Source organism: Dermacentor silvarum, chromosome 2 (genome assembly GCF_013339745.2).
Source record: "Dermacentor silvarum isolate Dsil-2018 chromosome 2, BIME_Dsil_1.4, whole genome shotgun sequence".
Lineage (NCBI taxonomy): Eukaryota > Metazoa > Arthropoda > Arachnida > Ixodida > Ixodidae > Dermacentor > Dermacentor silvarum.
The window spans coordinates 95,953,055-95,964,115 of NC_051155.1; the positions used below are offsets into that span (position 1 = coordinate 95,953,055).

An 11,061-nucleotide genomic window follows, 5' to 3' on the forward strand; every position below is an offset into this window, starting at 1 on the left:
ATTATTATTCAATAGCAAGACACGCTTCGTGTTCGGACATTAACACTTGTGCATGGTGATGGAAGAGGAGGAAATACTTTCCGCTGTCTTCTCGAATAAGACTGACTGGATGCCTCAAATGGCTTCTCATCGAGGACGTGACACCAGTCGCGCTGCTTGTCGCGGTCAACCTGGACCCATTTTGAACGCCGGGGCGGAAGGTCACCCTGGGCCAATGTTCAACGGCGCAAGGCGCTTGTTCAGGGGCAGCGGCAGTGTTGACCCTGCTGTTGTCCTTTCATGTGGTGCCGCGCGATACGCCCCGGCGTTCGCAATGGCTCAGTGCTCTGCCGATGATAAAACGGCATCAGCCAGAGAAACCGATGGTGTGCTCTCTGCATTTCTCGCCCTCGGATTAGAAATATAAACCTGCCATCGGAAATTATATTGGCGTCCCCAGAGGCCAGTCCTTTCTCGAGCAGCTGTTCCTCAAGGCGTTCTTTCACCAAATCCCCTAACGGTGCCCCTGCAGCAGCAAACTGGCGGCTCAGTGAGTGCTGAATATCAATAATTAAGCCATGAAAAAACCATATCGAATACGAGCGCAACTTTCTACGCTTGTTCTCTCGGTAAGATCGTCGCCTGGCAGACCGGACGCCTCGCCTCGCCTTCCGTAGACGAAAACGAGGCTCTGCTTTCAGCCGGCACGGCCGGCGGCTCACCGCCATCGCACGCGGGAACACCTACCGCTCGAGCACGGATGATCATTTCGCGCTCCGTTCCACTGAATATCGCTGAAATGCAGTCCTGGGCCGCGATTTTGTAGCGATGCCTTATGACTGATGGCATCTTGGCTGGCTGTTCCGGAGCACTCTATAGACCGCTCTCGCGAGCGGCGTTGTCTTCGGCTGGTTGAAAGAGGGTGCGCGCCTTGCGTATGGCTGGTTTTTTCGATCGCTCTCCTCCATCTTCGAGCGCTCTGAGGCGCTCCGCGCCCTGTCGTCGGAGCAGTCATTGAGATTAAAGTCCCTATAAGAAAAGTACCGCCAGTCCTTTGATAAACGCCGCTTCTCTCTCTCTCTCTCCGGTATCTCCGATTCGATGATGATAGCGCGCGCTTTTCACTTTATATTTTCTTTTTTTCCGCCTCAGAGCTATGTTGAAAGTCCTCTGCGCAGCCGCAGTCGCTGGCGGCGGCGGCGGCGCGCGCCCGGCCTGAAAGCTTCAACGTGGACTTTCTAGGTGCGCCACCGTCGACTTGGCTTTCGCAGGCAAAAAGTAAAGAAACACAAGCGCTTTAGGAGAGGAGGCGGCGGAGGAAAGAGTAGATGGCGGTACTTTTCTTATATAGGGACTTTAGTCGAGATGAGAGCGTTTCCAGCAACGTGATCACAGTACAGCGTAGCCATTCTTGGCAACGGTCCACCGTAGCATAGGCAAACTAGGCCACAGCATGCTAGCGGCTCAGCGAACGGTCGTCCCACCGGCGCGGCTGCCGGTTTAGCTTTGGATAGGCGAAACATCGGACGTTATCAGTAGTCACGTGGTTTCGCAATTGCCATTTCCTCCTCCGAGAACGAGTCGCACGTTCGGCTTGCGCGCGTGTTCCCTACCTCTGAGTTCGAGGAAGCCGGATTCACGACTCTGCGTCGGGGGATAGATGCGACCAGTCGAAGATACCATTAGTCTTATCATCCACCGCTCATGGCCGGCTGATCCCATTGATAACGCGAGCAGGACCGTCGCTCCGACCACTGACAAAGCGCGATAAGCGCGAAAAGACAGTATTACTGGAAAGGCATCGCTACAAAATACCGGCCGTGCTTCGGTGGCGAGCTCTTCGTTGCACGGTTCCGCGGCAGCAACAGTATCCATCGCGGCGAACGCAAACGCAGCGGGCCATGCAGCCTAGATGCAACTAGTGCCTCGGCCGTTTACGCAAGCGGTGACGTATCATGGCGCCCTCTGATTCGCTGAGAGCAATGAAATCTGCGACGACACTGCTTCAGCGCCAAATCTGGGTGAGATAAATTGAGGAAGAGATATTTGGTCTTGTTTACGAATTTCTCCGCTAATAACTCATATTTTTGCATCCAACAAAAACTGCATGCTTTCCTGAAGGTCCCTCTTTTATTCCAGCTGAACTTCCTGTTTCTCTTAGTGTCCCTTCAACTCTCGCCGCCATTTCTCCAGAGCCCAGCTGCTCTCAACAAACGTCGTCAGCCCCACCTTTGAAGGTGCGTGGCAAAGTGGGTGGATATTGCTGGGTTACTTCTCACTCATGCCGCAGACTCCTCCTGGGAGCGGAAGCACCAGCCCTGTGTTAGTCGATACTCCCGTCCATCGGACTAGCCGCAGGATCCGGAGACTGCCTCCTGAGGACACCGCAGCGCTTCAAACTACCCCAACCGGTATGGAACTTGCAATGACCAACCGGTACACACCGCAGAATCCACTGGGGACGAAGTCGTTCCATGGCGACGTTTTCGAAGACGTCGAAGACTGGATGACCGACTTCGAGCGCGTGGCCGAATAAAACGAATGGGACTGTAAGAACCGAGGGGTCCGCCGCGGAGCGCACGACCAAGAGGACCAGCTCAGCAGACTTTTAGAACGGACTAGCGCGTGCCGTGCTGGCGCCTCTAGCACGCGATGCCCAACTTTATTCTCCTCGCCATCCGCGGCCGGCCCCAAAGCGCCGGCCGAGAACGCCGACCTTAGCGTCCCCGCATAGCAGCGTCGGTGGGCGCTACAGGGCCCCCCGCCCAGACGGAACGGCGAAATGTGTGCGATTCACTGGGGTGGTCTGGCCGCGAGTGCAGCAGCGGACGAGGATTTGGTGGCGGCAGCTTGAGGAACGTGGTCCCGATGATCCCTGCATCTAGGAGGGCGCAGGGGCGACGCCATTGGCGCTCTAAGCTGCAGATGCAGATGTTGTATGGTCGGTGAGCATGGACGGTCGATCGCAGAACGGTGCGGGGAACGCGCAGCCACGATGACATAGTCCAAGTTTGGGCTGTCAAGCGGTGAAGACGGTGGTGGGGTGCGTCGGCGCCGACAGCAACATCGAATCCGGCCCCCGCTGATGCTGCGACCGTGGTGACAAACCCGCAACGACGGGACCCGGTTCGCTCTATCGAAGTTAGCGTGGTGCCAACGTGTGAATGTCAGTCGGACCCGTGAACATAGGTTCGGTGTTGAGGGCGGGCGCTTTCGAAGTGCGCGGTAGCAGCGTCCGGCCTGGCACCTGTGTAAAATCGGGTGGACGCAGCGACGAAAACCAGCGAAGCAGAGGGGCTGCCGGCCGCGCTGGGCACGAGTTTTCCGACGCCGAGCACCGCAAGCCGGGGAGGCGTCCTTGTGGCCTAACGTCAAAGCGGTGTCGTTCGGGCGTTGAAGCCGAGATACTGAACGTGTGCTGCGAGAGGGGGCAGGCGACAAGGGCTCCAGGGGAAAGACGCTGGCGTAGCTGGGAAGTGCAGTGCACGTGATAACTGGCGGACCAGTCTCACCGCAGTGTTGCCGCAGGATTTCACTCGTAACAGGTGGACTGATATGCGTCTCGACAACCGTCAAGGCATGGCTCGCTGCTGAGTCATCTCCACGGCTTGGACTGGGGACGTCATGTAACTCGGGTGGGGGTGGAGTGCATGCCGATTCTTTAGTATGCTCGGGCGTGGATGCAAGGTGGTCGTTGCTGAGGACTAGCAGGCTCACCAGTTGTGTAGTTGATGGTTCGGGCAGTGTGGTGGGAGGTTGTTCGTCGTCGGGGAACGAACGAGACGCGGGAGGCGCAGTTGTCTTGTTGTCTCCGCACAGTAGCTCCTGTGGTGTAGGTGCGGCGCAAGATTCGCGAGCAGTGGCGTAGCGTTCACCCGGCGCCGATGGTGAAGAGGACGACGTAGTTTGAGCCATTCCTTCAGAAGCGTCAGCCGTTGAAGGAAACTGTGTCGTGCTGCGTAAGTGATCGGGAACTGGTACGCCAAAGTGTTGAAAGAAGGCGGTCTTGAGGCCCTCGTACATGTTCTGGTCTGATGACAGAAGGTCAAGACGAGAAAAGACGTCGGTGGGAATTTCTCGCTTGAGGGGTAGGTACCGCCAGAGCTGTGACGACACGCCATTTACGTATAGCTGTGCGTCTACCTGCGCGAACCACACGATAGGGCTGTGCGGACGGTAGGGCCACAGTTGCAAACGCCAAGGGTCGTCGAGCGTTGGTGGGCGCCACTCTTCTTCCAGCTGGTCCATGGCCGCGGGCAGGGCTCGGTAGCAGGCGATGCTGAATCGGTCCTTGTTGATACTCTGAGGATCACGTCCGAAGTCACCAATGTAAAAAACCGAGGGGTCGCCGCGGAGCGCATGACCAAGAGGACCAGCTCAGCAGACTTTTAGAACGGACTAGCGCGTGCCGTGCTGGCGCCTCTAGCACGCGCTGCCCAACTTTATTCTCCTCGCCATCCGCGGCCGGCCCCAAAGCGCCGGCCGAGAACGCCGACCTTAGCGTCCCCGCATAGCAGCGTCGGTGGGCGCTACAGGACGATGCGACTAAACGTAGGAATTGCTACTTTTGCCTGGAGGACGGCGCGCGTACATGGTTTCAAAACCGTGAGGGGCAACTGACGTCGTGGTGCGAGTTCCATCGTCAGCTACTAGACACCTACGCCAGTCCTGATAGCCACGAACGATCCGAACGAGCAATTCAGGCCCGAGTCCACCTTCCCAACGAAAACGTTAATGCGTTCGTCGAAGATATGGCGCGCCTCTTCAGACCAGCAAACCCTGGAATGACCGAGGACAAGTTGCGTCACCTGATGCGAGGCGTGAAGGAGCAGCTCTTCGCTGGTCTGGTGCGCAATCATCCGAAGACTGTCGCTGAATCTTAAGTAGAGGCTGTAAGTATGGAAAATATACTTCAGCATCGCTAGACAGCCTGCTTCGTCCCCGCCGCTGTTTGTTCAGGCCGCTCATCCGGTTGCACTTCCACTAGCCCAACCGGTGCCGTACATCGAGGAACGACGCACGCTTCCACCATTTACCCATGCCGCTCCTCCGGTTGTGCTTCCGCAGGAGTAACCGGTACATTAATCAGACGATCGACGCACGTCCCCTCGGAAGTCAGACGTTTGGCGCACTCCAGATCGCCGTCCTCTCTGCTTCCACTGTGGTCAGGCAGATCATTTGTACCGCCAGTGCCCATACCGACGCCTCGGGTTGCGGGGATTTTCCGTCTACTCGCCGCGACCCGGACTAGGCCAACGACCTCGGGACATTAAAGATTATCTGACTCAGCAACGCATGTCACCGCCTACCGGGCGGCAGTCGCGCTCGCCGTCGCCAAGGCGATTTTCACCGCCGCTCCAGCGGTATTCGAGCAGACGGTTGCTAAGTCCCCGCCGGGAAAAGTAACTACAGCGACCTTTGGGGGCGAGACCGCTGGATGTCGGCGCGCTGAAGACCTCCGATCAACGCGAGTAATGAAGAGTACCGGTCCCACATCAACTTCAGCTGAACGGAATGACCGGCTTTCGCTCGACATACCGGTGGTGATCGACGGTTACGCGGTTAGCGCTTTAGTGGATACTGGAGCGGACTATTTTATATCAAGCGGGAAGATGGCGACGTTTCCGAAGAAAGTAATTACCCCTTGGCATGGCTCGCATATTCGTACTGTTGGCGGTCACGTCGTTACTCCGCTGGGAACCTGCACGAGAAGAGTTCGGATTTGAGGATCGACATTCGTGGCGAGTTGCCTTGTCCTGCGCGAATGCTCCCGCGACGTCATTCTCGGAGTTTACTTCCCGCAGGAATACGGCGCTGTTACTGACTTACGGAGAGGTGTAGCCACCTTCTCAGCCGACCAGGCAATCGACACAAACGACGACAAACGACGCGCTTCGTGTTTCCGCCGAAAGTGTTACGCTTCCTCCACGAGCCAGTGTTCTATAGTCAAAGTGATGTGCTATGGAATGCGCGAAGATGGAGTGATCGCAGAAAGTAACTTAGCGCATCTACTGACTCGAGGTGTTTGTGCGGCTAGGAGTGGGCTACAGCATCGTGATGGCCGATTTAAGTTGCTAGTGACCAACTTTAGTAACGAGCATCGACACCTCTTCCGCGGTAGTTCGATAGCGTTTGCCGAAAAAGTAAAACACATTGCTGAATGTTTCGCCCCTGAACAAGTGCGGATGGCTGACAAGTCACTGGGCAACGTCGACATTATTTCAGAGTTATTTAGAGACAAACAGGCAGCACTGCACGAGCTCTTGCTTGAATTCAGGGCATGCTTCGCAAGCTCGTCTAAGATACGCCAGACTTCATTTACAAGGCACAGGATCATGCGACAACGCACGCCCTATATCCCAGCAGCCCCACCGCGTGTCGGCAATAGAACGCGAAGCGATTCGTACGCATGTACAAGAGATGCTTGAAGACGGCGTAATTGAACCTTCGAACAGCTCATGGTCATCTCCGGTCGTTCTTCTCAAAAAGAAAGACGGAACGCTACACTTTTGCGTCGACTACCGGAAGCTCAACAACGTAACTAAAAAGGACGTGTACTCACTGCCACGTATCGGCGACTCGTTAGATAGTCTGCAGCGTGCCAAGTATTTTTCGTCACTCGATTTGTAAAGTGGATACTGGCAGATCGAGGTAGACGAACGAGACAACGAGAAAACTGCCTTTGTGACTCCTGACCGGCCTTTACGAATTTTGAGTTCTCCCTTTCGGTTTGTGTTCAGCCCAGCAACGTTCCAGCAAATGATGGATACCGTCTTTGCTGGATTGAAGTGGTACACTTGCCGTGTGTATCTCGACGACGTAGTTGTATTTTCTGAAACACTTGAGCAACATCTTCATCGCCTGCGGCATGTGCTAGAAGCGCTACGATCGGCTGATCTCATACTTAAACCAGAAAAGTGCCACTTCGGTTATGAAGAGCTCAAGTTTCTCAGACACGTCATAACCGCCAAAGGAGTTCGACCCGATCCCGACAAGCTTACCGCTGTAGCAGCTTTTCCTCCTCCTGCCGACAAGAAGTCCGTCCGACGCTTCCTGGGGTGTGTGCGTATTATCGCCGCTTCATCGACAACTTCTCGAAGATTGCGGAACCCGTGACCCACCTTACCAGGGATGAGACGTCATTTGCCTGGACGAATGAGCAACAGGCGGCCTTTGCTGAACTACGCCAACGCATCATAGAGAAAGAAATTCAAGAAGAGGGGACACTCGGCAAAAACTGGCAACAGGAAACACGTCACCATACGTCACGCTATACTTTTGACACCGAACGTTAGCTGCCGCGAGCATCGAAAGAAAAGAAAGTGAACTTAAGTTAACAGGCATTGATTTATTTTTTTTAATTCTTTGCCGCGATACTAAAACGCTTTTCGTATAAATGAACTTAAGCTTTGCGACTTATTTTCCTTGCCTTACCTAGCCGCAGGTCAATGACGCGCCAGATACATGCGTCATCCGCCAGACACTCCCCCGAAGCCAGCCAGGATGGCTGCGCGCGCGTTTGAGCGCTCGCGCGCGGCGACCCGTCTGTCTCCTTTTTATTGCGATAGCAATTATATGGACACTTCAACCGGATTTCTGCCGTCGGCGTCGCCGTCACCGTCGTCGTCGCCGTGAGGTTCCGTATAGATTCCAAGGGCGATAAAATCGTCGCCGCGGCGCGAGCGAAAGCGCGCGGAGGACGCACGCTATCACGGAGAGCGAACGCACGGTGGAAAGCAAACGCGATCGTCGCGCGAACAGCCGAGGGGTATGGCAGGGAGGGAGGCGGGGCAGCGCTGTGCTCCGGCACCAAAGGCGTATCTTGCCACTCAATCTCCCACGCGTAAGCAAGAAACGGGAAGAGGGGGGAGGGGGGGGGCGCAGCTTCTCCTCCGCCAAGAACTTCTCTGCCCTTTGCCTGGCGGTGCCGGTCGCCCGCACTGTCTCTTATCTCCACACGGCTCTGAACTTTCTATGCGGTGTGCATTCGCCGCTCAATTTCCGTTGAAGCGATAGACCGCACGATTCTTCGCCCGCTGCAGCGGCTGGCTGCGCTTGCTGCCAGCGTTTTGACAGTCGTTGTCTGCGGTCATTCAGTGTGATCTATTCATGTTTTCTTGTGCGCGCTGACATCACGATTGTTATTTCAGTTAGTAAGCCAATGTGTCGAAGTTTATGCACCCCATAAAACTACTATCCCTACTCCGAATAGCTCTCTACTAATTTGCTATCGCAATCGATGCTTTGCCTTTCGGGCGAAACTGCGACATTTTTTTCTTTTTTAAATGTAACCTGGTTTATTGGGCTCTCGGCGTATTCTTGCGTTCCTTCTCCACTGGGACAAGACACCACTGCACTATTGGACTACGGCAAGGTGAGAAATCTTGTTTCACAGTCTACGACGCAATTAGGCTTACGGCACGGGACCGAGACTTAAGACGCAGTTAGCGAAAAACAGCTCGGCCATCCTGGCGCAGTTAATTTGAGTTATTGAATCGTGCTGAGACATGTTTCCGACGCTTCCTATGGGACTATTGTAACTTATTTCGGTTTTTGAGCCACACTGGCCGCACAGGGCGCCGTGCCGCAGTTAGCGAGAACTCAGCCGTGGTGTTTAGTTTAGTGCATCTTGCTAGGAGACGTTTGTGCCGCTTTCTCTGACGTCAGACATTACTGAAAAGTAATTTCGCTACTTTCTGAGGTACTTTTGAGGCACGCTGGCCGCACAGCGCGCTGTGACGCTGTTAGCGATAAGCAAGTCGGCCGCGGTGATAAAGTTAGTTTGGCGTAATGAATCTTAGAGGGACAACTCTGTGACGTTTTTTTGTGGCTCCGCAACAACATATACCTTATTTCGGTACTCACGCCTGTTGAAAACGCGATGGGCGATTGCCAAGAGTGATAACATTGGGTGTGCTGCTGGCGCCGGCAGAACGAGCGAACGACGAACATATCAGAAACTTGTAATTCGAAAATTACGTCCTCTAAAGGACTGAAAAAAGGCATTGCACCCACGCATTTGTCTTGAGTGCCTGTTGCGTCCGTCTCTATGTATGTAGCGTATCGTCGCGTCGCCCGAGGCCAAGTTTTGGAAACGCGAAGTCGCTCGTGTATTTGTGCTGCCAAAGTGCAGGAAATAATGCCCGGAAATGGGGGAACGCTTGGAAATCAGAAGTTTTCATATATGTTTGGGATGAGTCGGGGTTTTTTTTTTGCGCCATGTATGTAAAAGCGAATTGCTTTTGTTTGTAATGCCACCCATTCACCGCTTTCGCACGTTTCGCCTGTACACGCAGCATTCCTATGTCTAAATACCAAAATGACTCATGCTTGTAACATGCTGTTACGTGCTTGCAAATGTAACATGCTTGTAATTCACTTTTTTTTTCAGCTGGTGCCGTCCGGTGGGGCTTCATACAGGAACTATTGCCTTACCTGCTGGTGTCACAACATTGGATGAACGCACGAAAAGCGCGGAACGAGCTTTTATATAGAGCAAAATAAATATTTCCTCATTGCACAAAAGGTCTTGCGTCTACTTTGTGAAATTGCACGTGGCACAGATTCGATGGGACTTTACGAGATCGTTCGCAATCATTTTTACTAAATAATAAACCGATTCTACACGACGAGCAAAAAAAAGAAAAAGGAGAGGGGGGGGGGGGCGCAGCCGGCGTGCTAGCTTGCGTTCAAAATACGCGCGCCCAAAACCGAAACCGGAAGTGATGTAAGTGATTGACACCACCCGCTTGGCACGCTGCAGTCAATTCGGCCGCTGGACCTTAAGGGCGTGTCCCCTCTTGTTGAATTCCTTTCTCTATGAACGCCTGCTGTCAGCACCCGTCCTGGCACATTCCGACGAAGAGGCTGACACCGAGGTGCATACTGGTGCCAGTAAAATCGGCCTTGGCGCTGTACTCGTCCAACGTCAAGACGGCATTGAAAGAGTAATAGCTTATGCTAGCCACTCGCTGTCCCGTGCCGAGGCGAACTACTCTACTACAGGAAAGAAGTGTCTGGCGGTCGTGTGGCCGACCACGAAGTTTCGCCCTTATCTCTACGGTCGTCCCTTCAAAGTGGTGACAGACCACCATGCTCAATGTTGGTTGGCGAACATACGCAATCCTTCAGGACGACTGGCGCGGTGGAGTTTGTGGCTACAGGAATTTGGCGTCACTATAGTTATTAAGTCTGGCCGCAAGCACGAAGACGCCGACACGTTGTTTTGTGCTCCCGCCGAATCTGTCAGTCGACAGTCAGAGGACGACGACGGTTTCCAGGGCGCCCTTACTACGTCGGACTTGGTCAGATAGCAGCGTGACGACGCTGAAATTTGACCTCTCGTCGACCACTTAGAATGCCGTCAAACAACCATACCACGTCATCTATGTCGCGTCTTGACGTCCTTCTGTCTACGAGACAATCTGCTGTACAAGAAGAACAGCCGCCTGAATGACCGAGCCTACCTCCTAGTAGTTCCCAAAGACTTGCGGGACGATATTCGTTGCGCTTGCCATGACGAGCCCACATCTGGCCACCTCGGCTCCTCACGAACGCTTGCTAGAGTACGCGAGATGTATTACTGGCCCGGGCTTTTGGCAAGCGTCAAACAGTATCTTAAAGGCTGCCGTGAATGTCAGCGATGAAAGTCACCAACCCTGAAGCCCGCCGGGTAATTGCAACCCATCGAACCTCCCCATACTAAGTCGACTAAGTCGGCTTGCACATTCTTGGGCCTTTTCCTCTGTCAACTGACGGCAACAAGGTGGGTGATTGTTGCCACTGACTATTTAACCCGCTATGCCGAGCCAGAGGCGCTCCCAGGAGTCGCGGCTTCTGAGGTAGCGCAGTTGTTCATGTGTCACATTGTCTTGCGTCATGGTGCCCCATACACTGTAATCACAGACAGAGGAACGGTGTTCACGACACAGCTCACGGACGAAAATTTTCAACTAGCAACTCAAGGCATCGAAAGACGACTGCTTACCATCCGCAGTCCAACGGCCTTAAGGAGCGAATAAACAAGACCGTAACAGGCATGATCTCTATTTCCATCGACGTCCAGCACAAAACATGGGATAG

At 54.2% G+C, this 11,061-nt stretch overlaps 1 protein-coding gene across 1 annotated transcript in view; it reads right to left on the reverse strand.

Moving 5' to 3' along the window:
* The window catches only part of LOC119440235 (mucin-7-like), a 4,799-nt gene extending 905 nt beyond the window's left edge, over nucleotides 1-3,894 (reverse strand). Inside the window, exon 1 of the mRNA XM_049662826.1 lies at nucleotides 3,388-3,894. Within this exon, the coding sequence (XP_049518783.1) occupies nucleotides 3,388-3,894 (507 nt within the window). The remainder of the gene's footprint in view (nucleotides 1-3,387) is intronic.
* Nucleotides 3,895-11,061: the final 7,167 nt, after the last annotated feature.